Below are 13868 nucleotides of genomic sequence, written 5' to 3'. Positions count from 1 at the left end.
TTTTTTTTTTTTTTTTTTATGTATCACTCGCGTGCGTGCCGCGCGCACGCACAAACCGATGCATACATACATACATTGTATATACATACATACATCGTACATACAATAGCAAGTGTTCACATCTCCGCGATCAAAAAGTGATCAACGTTGATATTATTATTATTATAATAATAATAATGTATTCAATCATTCGTCGTAATGCGAATATCAGTTTCTGGCTTTCTTTTTTTTCTCTTTTTTTTTTTTTAGTTTTTTTTTTTTTATTAAAAACATGAGTATTTTTTTTCGAACGCACGATCGCAGAGGGAAGGACAGAGGGGTTATAGCTAATTTGAATTTTAAATATAAACTATATATATATATATATATATATATATATATATGTATGTATTATGTATATATATAGGTTATACGATTATATGTACCAAGAGTAATTTCTACCTAAAAGTTACTTGTGCGTTTAGTAAATATACGTAATATTCTAAAAACGTGTGTTCGCACGCGCTCCCGAATCGAGCGGCGTCGGTTTTCCACGCGAAGATTTTTGTTTATCACGTCTCTCGCTATATAATGTGTATCATGTAGCAGGTTGTCCTATTTGAAATTTGTGTGCAGTTGAATTGTACGACGGAGAACGGGTGAAACACACTTGACGCGTTTTCTCGAAAAATTGCGTTTCAAAAAAGTTTGTTCGAATGTTCCAAACGATTTCGATAAAAAAAACTTCTCATCTCTCTCGGCGTATCGCGGAAATTTTGTGTCGCTGTTTTTTGTTTTTCGAAATCCAGATTTGGACAAAATGGTCGGTTTGCGAAATGTTTTTTTTTTTTTTTTTTTTTCAAAATCACCTACTAGTAGCTCTGTCTTCAAGCGTTTTATTTCAAATGGGATCACCTGCTGCGATTGTGTTCCAGAGTCCTGTATATGTATGTGTATGTGTGTGTGTGTGTGTTTCGCTCACTTTGCGCAAACAATTTTCGAAGGAATTACGAAAGCCAGCAAAGTCGTCGTGCGTTTTTTTGTATTTCGTCGTTTTCTGATGAAGTCACGTTCACGTGGTTCTCAACCTTTTCCTATATAGTTCTTCAAAAGAAAAAGAAAACAAATGTTCTTGTTATTTATTTAGCTTATGTACGTTAGACGCACCTCTATCTAGAAGATGGCAATTTAGGCTGCGTTTGGAGCAATTAAATATGTAAAAAAAAAAAAACCATTGATCGCTCTCTCCCTCTTCTTTTCGGATTATAGAAATAAAGAAAAAGTGCTTCTTCTTCTCTCTCACAAAGTATTTATAACGTATACTCTCTCGTAGATTTATACAATTGTTTTACAGCTGTATCAGAGAGTTACAACTGTTTTGTTTTGTTTTGTTTTGTTGTTTTTTTTTTTTTTTTACAAAATATTAACAATTACAAATTACACAGAATCGAGCTTGAAACTATTCAATCGAGACTTTCGCGAACACGCTCGTTCGCGGAAAACGAGCGGCCCAGCAAAAGTTTCCGGAATTGAATAGTTTGTCAAACAGATTTTAAAAGACAGTACAATTAATATAAGTCAAATACTTTTGTGAATGTACAAAAGACAATGTAACTTTTTACATTACAAAAAAATTAATAATTTAGTATTCTAAAATATACAAACTCACATTTTTTTTTTACTGTTTATAGAATAGTTCATAGAAATACTGAGGAACTAAAATATGCGAATTATCACTACTAGCTACGTTTGTATGTAAAATATTGACTGTATACGCTCAGTCCAAAAGTCTCCCGTACTGCGTTTACTTTCGATATAGGTTTTAAATTTTTTGTATACATGTACACACACATGACGTGTTAAAACATTCAAAAATATTGAAAGATAGGCCTTGCTGAAACCAACACAACGTCGATGGTTGGTTCAGCAAAAATAAGCAAATAAGAAATTAATAAATATTATAGTTAAGATATTATATATATCAGCGACTCTGTGAATACAAGTAAATTGAAATAATCAGTAATTCCACTGACTCAAAAGTATGTGTACGCATGCGCTGACACTTTACAGATGTCACGAGTCTAACACACTAAAAGTCAAATTTAAGTCAAAATTACACAAAATAGAAATTGATATTATGATAAAAAATTACATACGATTGAAATATTGGAAGTATGGAGACTTTTTAGACTGACTGTATATATGTATTCTCGAATAAAGTACAAGTAGCAAGCGACTTTCGAATAAAGTACAAGTAGCAACCGTCGCATTTCGAAAAGGGCGTGAAACTTCAACTGAGCAATAAAACCAAGTTTCATTTAAAAAACAGACATTTTTTAATAATAACGTACTATATATATATATATATATATATATATATATGTATATTATATATATTTCTAAGAACGTATAATTTTCAATTTAAAATGCTTTAAAAAATCGCGACTTCTCTAAGCTTGTTGGGCATTTTGATAGCACCTTTTATTGCGATAAAAAACGACAGTCATTGATAATACAGCCTGGAAATAAAGTTACACTGCGAGTTAAAACATAATTTACGAGTTGAAATAAATACAATCTACAAGCTGGAAAACAAAAAAAAAAAAAAAAAAAATTTATAAGAGACCTGTACACATATAATATCTGTAGTAAAAAATAATTAAAATTACGTGAAACTATCGCAATGATCAAATTATACTTCTAAAGAGATACAGAAAATCTATCAAAATATTCTATAAATTTTAAAACTGAATAATACCTAGCGCTTATTTAAAAAAAAAAAAAAAAAAGAAACATTTATACACCTCCCTCTTTTAACTTCGGTACTTATTATGGAACTGTTCGCAATCAATTCCGATATTTGTCAGTTTTCCGAAAATATTCGTGTGATGAGATAAAAACTATCATAATAAGTACCCTCTTTCCTCTCTTTTACTCTAAAAATGGATCTGTAACAGGGTTGTCCATAGAAGTATACTGTTTAATTGTCTTGCAATTTAATTGTCTCCTTCGATACGAAGAAAGGCTTCCATCAAATCATTTTTAAGACTCAGAGTAGCTACGGTATAAAAACGGTTTCAATTTCAAGTTCTTCAATTCTTCTATTAAAAAAAAAAAAAAAAAAAGATGAGATGAAAAACTTTTGAACAAAATCAATACTGAAAAATTATACAATATGGGAACATCCAAGAGAGGAATGAATAGAAGTGATTAACTGCTTAATTAGAGGAAAGGTTTCGTGTGAATGATTAGTGACGGGATCGGTAGCACGGCATGCGATCTTTTTGTTTGCGGACCTCACTAAAACAAAATTCCAGAACCAGCTTAGTGATAGGATATATGGTAGATGCTGCGCCACACTTGGACAACCCTGGCTCACGTGATAATACGATTGAGAACCACCGGACTCAAATAGTTTTATGCCGTATCACACTTCTCCCTGTACGAATGCGAATATTACGAAATAGATCGAAGTAAACTGTCTCTAACGATTAGGCTCCGTGACTTCGTTGAACAGTGGCGTCAACGAATCCACATCTTGCAGGCCGTCAAAATTACCAAGAGGATCCAGATCGTCACTCTCCGGATCAGCTTCTCCGAGAAAACCGTCTCCCAGAAGATCGGCAACGTTTCTGCAGAGACTGGAAGTAGCGGCGCTCGGGTCGATATCGCCGTCGACAGTTGCGCCTACGTTCGACGCGTCGCTTTGCAAACTGAGAGAATTGAGAATGGGACTGGACAATATCGACTCGCCTGGATCCTGATATACTTCCTGGGACTGGACCGTGTGCAGAGGCGTCGACGGATACGATCTGGAGCCGTTGCTGTCCTCGGTGTACGATGACGTGTACGCCGATACCGCGGCCGGAAGCGGTGTATTCGGATACGAACGCGACTGCATTATTTTCTGTAGCGTACCACTGGCGTCACCGAGAATGTTCGACGCGTCCAGTATATCTTCTTCCGACAGATTCAAATTGGCATTCGGCAGACCGTCGAGGACAATCGTGTTGTTCAACGTCTCTTCCGTGGATTGTTCGGGCAGCATTTGCAAGCTCGACTGACCCTCTTCGTCCAGCATGGTCAGGATGTTATTGATATTTTCGGATGTGATCCCCTTGTCCGTCATCAGAAATTGCTGATCGTCCGATATGAAATTTGGATCGTCTAACAAGTACGCGCTTTCTTGTCCAATGGAGGGACCGAAGTCGTTGTATTCGCTCGGTACCGGAGTAGGGGCTACGGAACTGCTCGTTGACGGATTGAAGCTCTGACTGTGCACCGCCGACAGGCAATGTTGCGTGGAAATCGGCGACGTCAAAGACGCGGGATTGACCATTCTGTGCAACGGCACCGACTGCGATCTGTAGAACAATTGTTCGTTGCTCACGTGTCTACCCGCGTGAAGAAGTTCCGTAATCTCTTGATCAGGCGCGGGCGTTTGATCTTTTTGATATACGTTCTTGATTTCTTGTAAATTTTCTTGACTCGGATAATTTATCAGCAATTGTTGCTTTTGAGGAGTCAAATCTAAAAACGCGGCACACGGTGGTCCCTTCAAAACAACCTGTATTGAAAAATAAATCAATCTTATACACATTGCCGATAACGAGAAAATAAAATTAAATTGTGTTTGTTACATATAATATATAAATGTAGCACAAATAAATTTCAAATCTCACCTCCGCAGACTTGGTCGTTGCTACTGTCAACACGTGTCGCGCGGTTTCTATTCCACTTGATGTCGGTACGATAAAAGTGTCCGTTGTTTTCATGGTATACGGCACGCTGCACGAAATCGAACGAGAAAGCGTCTTTTGGCCGCGAGATCTGGAACTGCCAGCTTGCAGGTTACTGCGCGATCTTGGCACTGGTGTGTTACGGGGCGACACGAACGGACTCGCGTTCGCCGAATTCGATTTGGACGCGCGGCCATTAATCGGAGAATGCGGTCCGGGCGAGATCGGGGTGAAATTGAATATTCTTCGCCGTGTGTTCGGGCTTTGCGGCACGGTGTTCGTTACGCTCGCCGTTGGTGCTTCTTGAGCGTGTTCGACGACATTTGTTTCGAAACTGACGCGACGACGCGTACTGCCCGTATTGGGATGATGAAGAAGCGTCGGGAGTATGAGATTATGTTTCTGCGCAGATTCCCGTTTCTCCACAGCGACGTTTTGCCGAGTGACCGGCGTTGGGGTTGACTCGGTGGCTACGACGGATGTCTTCAGATTCTGTTGCAGTATCAATCGTAGCTGCGACACCTTGTCCGATCGAGAGATCTGCTCGGTATCGGAACCGACGACATTGGTTTCCACGTCGGAGCTGGACGAGCTGTTCTGCTGGAAATACTGCAACAGTTCCTCTTCCTGCTCCTGTGAATTGTTCCCACCGTTCAAATAATCGTTCAAATCATCGGTGTCGATACTTCGAAGCTTTTCGTCCTTGAAGACCGGTGTATCCTGCAGGAGACGAATCTGGTCCCTCGTGAGGAGTCCTGAGGACGTTTCCGCCGTTGCGGAAGCGCTCCTCGACGAGTTGATATCACAGTTTTTAATAAGCTGACTGTCCGAAGTCTCGACCGTTTTGCACTTGGTAGATTTCGAATTACCAGTTAGTATCACCGATATCTTACCGGCGCATTGAATGGACGCCACCTTGGGTAGCAAAGCGTTGGAATGCTCCGGATTCTCTTCTGTAAGCTTCGTTTGTTTCTCGGGGCTAGGTTCCTGCTGCTGCTGCGTTATAATTGGATTATTGGCACGTTTCCTGGAATTTTTACCTCTGACATCGCGCTGCGCGTTTATCGTTACTCTAGAGTTGCTATTACTCTGTCCACCCTCGCACGATTGTACCACTAGATTATCACAGTTAGACTCCTGGGAGACATTGCAAGGCTGCTGCTGCTGCTGCTGCTGCTGTTGTTGCTGTTGTTGCTGTTGTTGATTACAAGTTCTCGATACTTTTTTTTGCCGATTGTTGACAACAGCGGACAAGTTGATTTTTGTCAGCGAGTTTTGCGCGGCCGCTTTTATCGCCGCTGTTGCGTTCGTCACTGTGTGAGATGATTGATTGGACTTGACTTTCTTACATCCCTTGCCGATCTTCTCTTTATGCTGATCTACAATCTTCTCCTTGTTCTGTGAAACAACAAAGTTATTTTTACACATATACATAGAAAAAAAAACAGCGCGAGAAATGCCAATATCTTGTTTGATGTATCGCGCACCTGCGTAACTGTGTCGAGATGACGATGCTTCTGATCTTTTATGTGCTCACGTTGCTGAAGCTTGCGCTGCAACTGTAACTGCGCTTCACGGAGCTTAGCAGACTTACCGCTCGCAGGCGTTGTTGGCTGATCCGAGGCCGGTTCTAGACAATTCAACATACTCGAGAATTAAAAAACCAATCATCTCGAAATGTTAGATATAAATTTTTCACAAAGTTTGACAATACGCTCACCTTTACTGGACGAAGTGTTAAGCTCATCCGACGCGGATAGAATGCACACAGCAGCCAGAGATCGAGTGTCGACACGAAAATTATTAACAAGATGCCGCGCTAAGGCACTCAAATTTAGAAATTTCGAACCCAATATGCTCTCTGCCCATTCTCTTATCAAAGTAGATGCAGCACCCAACATTTCCTCAGTGATGTTTTCCTCCGGATGCTCCTCCTGAATTTATAAACATCTCGCTGTGAACTTCTCATTTGTTTACGTAAAAGTTTAAAAGAGTTTTGAAAAATACAAACTAAAATTAAGTTAAGCATTTTTGTTACTCACAGTTTGAGGGCCAGATATCTTTGGCAGTGTCGGAGAATCCAATTTAATTCGCTTGCGCATACCCGCATAGCAGTATCGAGAATTGCCCCGTGTACCCAACCGGCGAGGGCGAACTCGTGGATATACCTGTTTCATCACTTTTCCAAAATCCGCTGTTGACAATGGCTTCATCGAATTTCTTATGCAATACATGCTGAAAATTTAAGAAATTTAAATTATATTAAGTTCGAAGTGCCGCGGCAAAAGGGAAGCGAAGTTTCACTGAACAAAACTCAATCCCAATACGTTGGGACAATAAATTTATTGTTGCACAAAAATTAAAAAAACTTCAAGTGTATTACTCCAAATGCATTAAATTTTTTTGGCGCATAAATACTCACTTATATTCATCATAAACCTCTTGCTTCGGTAAAGACACATCAGGATCTTCCTCTAAATGTGTCTTAATCCACATAATAGTCTGATGAATTTCGTACCGATTTCCCAACGGATTCAATGGCTGTCTCAGCGGATCGAAGGTCCCATTTGGATTCGTCAGCAATAATGGAAATTTCAGGTACAACAATAACTTTTCCTCTATCTTCAGTTGTTCTATCCGTGAAAAAATCTCGTTCACACGAACTCTGGACTCCTCGCTACAATACGAAAAAAAACAAAAAAAGAACTTATATTCCGTTTTAAGACATATATATACCCGAAGCAAGAGTATGATCAATAAAATCATTTTTCTCAAAACTTACAAACATTAATTTATTAAATATACATATTTTCAATATATAAAATAGATAGAAAAATCTGAAGTGAAAACTGGTGAGTATTTAAATTTTTAAACAAAACTACACAAGCGTTATTCCAACAACGGTAATTGCACAAGAGCGGTATCTAAGATCGTACGATATTAATTGTTAATTAATAAAACGATTATTGTGTCAATACTCTTCCCTCCTCCCTCCTTAGGAAGAAATGAAAAATTTACTTAACCTAATACTATCTTCTATCATAATCCGAATCTTTTCCTGCTTGGAAGAAGCGCCGTGATTAGCCAGGGTCGCGAATTTAGTTGCGAAAAAGTCTTGCAGCGGATCACCATCCCCGTGGAAACCGTTCGACGTGAATCTGCCGGCCGGTGGATGTCGTCTTTCGACGACGTTAGTAGCAGCAGCAGCGGAGGTGGTGGCGGAGGCTGCGGAGGAGGTGGAGGTGGAGGCGGCGGCGGTGGCAGCGGCGGCGGCGGCGGCGGCGGCGACGTCGCCATTTTCCATACAAATGTCACCGCGCTCTTTTTTAATTCGTTTCCCGTCGAACGCGCTCTCTTCCTCGCTCCTCGCGGGTGTTTTGCAAGGTTTCGTCTGATCATGACTGTCAGTACTCATCGTAGCCTAAACCTCCCCGTCCTGCCCGTGCCGCCTCCCGGTACCGTAGGCTCACGTACGCGGAAACGCATCAACTCCCGGTGCATGGCCAGGACGAGCTACCATTTTGTCCGCAAAGATGTCAAGATTACGTCGAGATTACGCGTTTGCATGCCGGCTTGCCATTTCCCGACTGGATATTCGGATCGCGAGATGACTGCTTCTGTTAAACGACTCGCCGGAACGCGTACGATGCGCGGCGAAACGCGAATCCGTCATAACGGCACCGCGCGTGGCAGCCGCGTCAATACGAGCGCTCGTGTCGATGAGCGCCCGGGCTCAGTCAGATGTTAATCAGATGACAATTCGGAATTGATTATGACCGGCTTAGGCGACGTTAACCCACGGTCCGCACACTCCGAGCTGTGTCGCGCTTCGTTGTCAGTTTGCGCGTTTCTACTCCATTATACCATAGAATACGCGCCTCACCTTAGCGAACGCGGAAACATCCGCTGCTGCTACCTCTCGTCCCGTCGAGGGACAATCCGATTTATCCGCCAATCAGCTGCTCCGATGAAGAGAAACAGAGACACTTGAATCGGCGCGCGGCAGAGAAACACACACGGACAAATGAAACAACAAACACGCGCAAACTTAGGGTCTAATTTAGGTCTCGTTCGCAATGATTGTTCGAATCAATTCGAACAAATCGCGGGTGGACGATCGGAGATTTGTATCCGGGAATCGGTTTATTTTCGATCTTACAGATCGATCTTACACCGTACTTTTCTGTTTTTCTCGGAAACACACGTGTGCGACCGCACCCTTGGGAATTCACCCAATCACGGCAAAGTTCACCCGAAGGTGATCCGATCTGCCGCGTCGCGATTGGTTGAATTTGAACACACAAATTCTTGAATCCCGTACTCTGATACGAGCATTGGTGCGCGTAAATATTCTTTGCGCCAGTGCAAAAAGATTTTGATAAAGAAGAACACAACTCCCGTCGCGGATACGCTCCGGGCGCTCCGGTGGTTGGTCTAGTTGTCTGTTCTATCCGTCCGCCGGTCGACCATTAATGACCGTTAATTGCTGGAAGTTTTTAATCGTATAGAAATTGAAGAAATTTTTGCGAAGCGAAGGAAATTGTGCGAAAATCGGCGATGCGGTGATTTTCGGTGGACGGGCGATGGCTGGACGGATGTCCGGCGAGGAATGCGAGACAGGTCCGAGAAATGCCGATAATTTGCCGCGTCAGGTCACGTCAACGTCAACGTCCGTATCGACGAGTAACGACGTGGCCAAGGAAAGACCACCTATAGAGGAGCGACTGGCGGCAAAAATGTTGTCCTACGAAAGTGTCTGCTTTATTCTGGCACTCAGTTTTACCGCCTTGGCTGCTCTACACAGCTCGTAAGATTTGCTTTTTGTCATCAAATTAACATAAACACACGTAGAAACTTATATATATATATATATGTGTGTGTATTGTATTTACTAACGCGGTCTCACTTGAAATTTTCAAACAGACCTCCAAAAATTTCCAAGCCTCCAGCGGCGAGACCATTCTTCGATCAGGGTTCCCTAGTGCTGGACTTCTACAAGGGTCATTTGAACGCGATGATCGATAGGATAACGCAGGCTGATTTCAGCTTCGTCATGTATTACGCGCCCTGGGACGCCGAGAGCCAAACCCTTCGCCAAGAATTCGAGAACGTAGCTCGATTTTATCATTCTCAAGTACGAATGCGTAATTTAGAGATTTCACAGATGTTTCATTTTTGTGCAAACGCGAACTCGCTCACGCTGTGTGTGTGTGTGTGTGTGCTGTTCCTCAGGTATTCTTCGCAGCTATCAATTGTTGGCATCCCGATTCGGAGTGCAGAGCCGTGTACAATAAAATTCACAGTTATCCGATATTAATGCTGTATCCATCCAGAGACTCCGGTATCGACTACAGAGGAATTCGCACGGCGCCGTACATGATACGTTTTCTCGACTCGCTTATAAATCCCATTGTCAGAATAACATACAAGGAAGAATTGAGGGAATTGTTGATCGCTCACGATGTAAGTGCAAATCCTGGAAATGTAAATTTTTTTCACAAACAAAAACAAAAAAACGAACCAACAAATTAGCACTAAAAAAATAAAGTAACCAACTGTTGCGATCACAAGTTTTGTTCTTAATCAAGGAGAAGACTTTTGTCGATAACTTACAGGCAGTGGTTGTAGGATATTTCAATTTTACACGATTAAATAGAACACCCGGATACAGGGAGTTCTACAGAACCGCGATTAGATCGCTTGAAAAAGATCCGAACAGAGAACTGGCATTCGCCATAGTGACCAGCGCGTCGTCCAGCGAATTGCATCACGGAGTTTACAGATTTCCATCGGCGAGATTGCTCATGTGGAATGAATCTTTGGTAAGTGCGCGAAAATCTCTTTTTTTTTTGTTTTTTGTTTTTTTTGTTTTATGCGAATAAGATAAGATGTGTGAACAAAAACAAACAAAAACATTCAGACTTATCCGGAAGACAAGGAGTGGACTTCCGAAAATATTCTGAATTGGATCAGCGGTTCTATTCATCAGCCGTCCATGTGGCTACAGCCTCCTGGCGTCAAAGCGTTTACGCTCGCGCCGTATCTGCGCGACGGGCCGGTGTTGTTTCTCTTCACGCCACGAAATCCTTTTCACACGGAGAACTATATTTACAATCTGGTGCGTGTCCGAAATGTAAATGTCGTATCTTGTCTCGGATAATTTTATAAATTTTTTACCGATAAAAAATTTTAAGACTCTCGAAACGAACTTTCATCACGAATTCTATTGACAAATGGTTCTGTTCTCCAGATTAGAGAAATTGGCTTACAATATTATAACTGTGTGGATAATATGTTAGGGAAGGACATACTAACGGGTCTAGAAGCGAATCGACGTACAGCCACGATTCGTCACTTGTTTAAGAATCAGGAATGCGCGAATCTACTGAAAGAGACCAGAGCCAACACTGGGCAAGTGAAGGAAATGGTCGCCAGTATAGCGATTCAGCAATGGATCAACGACAGTTGTTGCGCGAATGTGGCAATGAACAAATGTTCCTTGTGCAACGTAAAGACAATGAACAGATTTGAAAAGGAGATTTGCTTGGCTGGTGACAAAGAGTTCGCCGGTGTTTGCAGAGACACCGATGTGTTTACAAGTTCCGTCAGGAGTAAACAGCACGAAAGACGAATGTCCAATTATTATTATAATAAAAATTATATAACGATAAGAGTACAAAAGGAATCGGAATTGAAGAGGTAAATTTTAGTCACATACGTGTGTTATGGTTTAACCAAACACGTTTTGAAGCGGTTCAGCGTAATAATTCCCCGTTGATCTCTCAGGTTGCATACCGGTACCGAGTACAAAATGTTGTTGTGGAAAAAAGAAGACACGAGATCCGCGAGCACGGTGAGGAGAAACTTTTTGAAGGAACGTTGCAGAAAATGGTTAGCCGGAAATGACTACCATCAGCCGTTGTTCCCGCGGGACTCGCCGGCCCGGTTCAATAACAGTCTGAAAGACTCCGTTTGCAAGACCAACAAAACGCTGGCTCTGATAGCTATCGACAGTTTGCATTACTTTCACTTCGCTCAACATCTCGGGATTGACACAACAAAGTGGAAGAACAAAACCGCTGTTGTAATTTTGGACTCGGCGGTAAGTTTCGTGAGACATGTGTGTCTTCATCAGTTACTTTTATTATTTATTTTTTTATTTTTTTTTTTTAATTTCTCCGCTCTTTCGCAGCTGGAGAGTCAATATGTCATGCATCACGATTTCAGCGAGGACGCTCTCGTTAATTTCGTGAACCAATACACGCAAGGTCTGCTGGAACGAACATTGCGTTCGGAAAATTTGCAACAGAACAAAACGCAAAAATCGTCCAATCGGAGCAATAACGTGACTTCGCGTTCGCAGATTCGTGTTAGGGAGCTAACGACCGAGACATTTTTGGATACGATCTTAGATCCGTCCAAGGTCAATATTGTGTATTTTAATTAGTAGTAGAAAACCGATATATATATACATATATATATATATTATATATATGCGATAACATTAGTTTTGTTTCTACAGGACGTTGTAGTGATGTATCATTCCCCTTACTGCGGATTTTGCAGTGCTATATCGTACGTGTATTTAACAGTGGCGCATTACTTGTCCAATATGGATCATCTAATTTTCGTGAGAGTGAACGGAGACAACAACGATTTGCCATGGGAGTACACCATGAATCGCTTTCCGTCGATTTTATTCTTTCCTGCGAAGAGGTGCGCATGTGTTCGGTCACGAATGGGTTTTTTTTTTTTTTTTGTTTTTTTTAAACATCAGTTTTGTCAATATCTTTTCAATCAAACTGTGTGTATACGCGTAATATCATTACTTTTGTAATTTTTCAGAAAGGAGGACAGCACCGTATTCCCGTTTTCCGTTCCCATAACTATTCCGAACTTGCTCAACTTCGTGTTGGCGAATTTGGACGGCGATTCTCACGTCGAAGCTCTGACCAATGTCTGCCAGTCGGGAACTGGCGAGGCGCCGGACAAATGTATCGCTAGAATTCGATGGCTGTGCCTAGATATAATCGAGCAACTTTTGCGGGATTACAGAAAACTACGACGGCATTTAAATCACTTGGACAAGGACATTGCGCGAAACAGACGGAAAATTATTTTCTTTAAACTGGAGCACATCAGGGATATTCACTTCATTCTGAGTTCTACCGTTGATCTCGGCAAAGATCGTAAGAAGGCGCAACTAATTAGAAAAAAATTTCGTAACTATTACGAGGTTCTTAGGTTGTTGGAAACGGGCGCCAGAACGACGAAAGAACGTCGTTACGAGAGCGCTGTGCCAATTACTAAATGAAGAGATTCGCTCTCTGAAGAAGCGAATTGTGATATAGAATTCCGCCTTACAAATGTTGATATACGTCTACGAATAGTAACACATATTTTGAGATATCTCACAATGTTTTTTTTTTTTTTTTTTTTTGTGCGTTTTTTTATTAGTATAAATCTCAATGCCAAATTGAATAAAAGAAGAAGTAAATTGTTCGCACTCTTGGCTTGCTCCTTTGATGATTGAACAAAAAGCAAAACAGAGTAAGTTGATCATTTAAACTTAATGATATTGTTGTGCTAGTCTATATTCAATAAAATGTTTAAATAAAACGTTGTGTACAAATCTACTCTACGAAAGATTGTTTTTTTTTTTTAGTAAAGTGGCTATTTCCAGTTCTCTCTTTCTCTCTCCCAACTTTACACGCGTCATTACGATATGGTTTTTGTAAATAAAAAAAAAAACAAATACGCGTGTCTCGAACTTTCTTTTGTGACAATGTTTCTTTGTTACTTTACCACTTTGCCGACAGAGGCGCTGTTAATCTTCGTTACAGACACGAAAATACAGACCGGCAATTCGCGGGATACGTGCGTGATCGAAGCAAATCCGAAGTTGTCGCTGATTGCGACTTTCGAAAAATCTCGCTCGCACGACAGACCAATCGGAAACACGGAAGTCCCTGAGCTTTGTCTCCCGATTGGTCGGTCGAGACGCAACAACATCCGACGGGCGGAGTTTTGGAACGCGGCCCAGCGGCGGTTCGTACTTCCGTAGCCGAGGGTTCGAATTGGTTCCCATTGGTCGAGAACGTGCCAGACCGATGCGCGCGCACGGAGAAGAGCGCGGCGCACAGCGCTGTC

At 41.4% G+C, this 13868-nt stretch overlaps 2 protein-coding genes across 5 annotated transcripts; one reads left to right on the top strand and one right to left on the bottom strand.

Moving 5' to 3' along the window:
* Window positions 1-8955, bottom strand: LOC109853227 (DNA-binding protein RFX7). The gene is given in 9 exon segments (XM_020425120.1): window positions 1-4546; window positions 4662-6116; window positions 6206-6348; window positions 6439-6652; window positions 6761-6953; window positions 7141-7395; window positions 7742-7897; window positions 7939-7983; window positions 7985-8955. Coding segments are annotated over 9 exon segments (3693 nt in total). The 5' UTR covers window positions 8134-8955; the 3' UTR covers window positions 1-3463.
* A 137-nt stretch (window positions 8956-9092) lies between these two features.
* LOC109853267 (thioredoxin domain-containing protein 11) lies at window positions 9093-13336 on the top strand. Of its 4 annotated transcripts, none has more exons than XM_020425186.1 (10): window positions 9093-9525; window positions 9642-9852; window positions 9951-10181; window positions 10334-10540; window positions 10639-10836; window positions 10969-11417; window positions 11505-11820; window positions 11911-12141; window positions 12241-12434; window positions 12564-13336. In XM_020425186.1, exons 1-10 carry the CDS (start codon window positions 9302-9304, stop codon window positions 13030-13032), a joined length of 2730 nt encoding a protein of 909 aa, XP_020280775.1. In that variant the 5' UTR covers window positions 9093-9301; the 3' UTR covers window positions 13033-13336. The 4 variants fall into 4 exon arrangements, with proteins under 4 accessions (XP_020280775.1, XP_020280774.1, XP_020280773.1 ...); XM_020425185.1 differs by having other exon boundaries at window positions 10639-10851; XM_020425184.1 differs by having other exon boundaries at window positions 10307-10540.
* Window positions 13337-13868: the final 532 nt, after the last annotated feature.

This window comes from Pseudomyrmex gracilis, unplaced genomic scaffold (genome assembly GCF_002006095.1).
Source record: "Pseudomyrmex gracilis isolate BER0280 unplaced genomic scaffold, ASM200609v1 scaffold_45, whole genome shotgun sequence".
Taxonomy (NCBI): Eukaryota; Metazoa; Arthropoda; class Insecta; order Hymenoptera; family Formicidae; genus Pseudomyrmex; species Pseudomyrmex gracilis.
Note: the sequence above shows the minus strand (reverse complement) of the source record. Positions and strands in the feature narration are given on the sequence as shown.

What these genes read in the sequence shown, in the direction of transcription:
- LOC109853267 (XM_020425183.1), top strand. Translation starts at nt 9,302, where the DNA reads ATGGCTGGACGGATGTCCGGCGAGGAATGCGAGACAGGTCCGAGAAAT. An exon ending in CTCGATTTTATCATTCTCAA is followed by an intron (nt 9,853 to 9,950) that starts GTACGAATGCGT and finishes GCTGTTCCTCAG; the next exon opens with GTATTCTTCGCAGCTATCAA. An exon ending in ATCTGGTGCGTGTCCGAAAT is followed by an intron (nt 10,852 to 10,968) that starts GTAAATGTCGTA and finishes TCTGTTCTCCAG; the next exon opens with ATTAGAGAAATTGGCTTACA.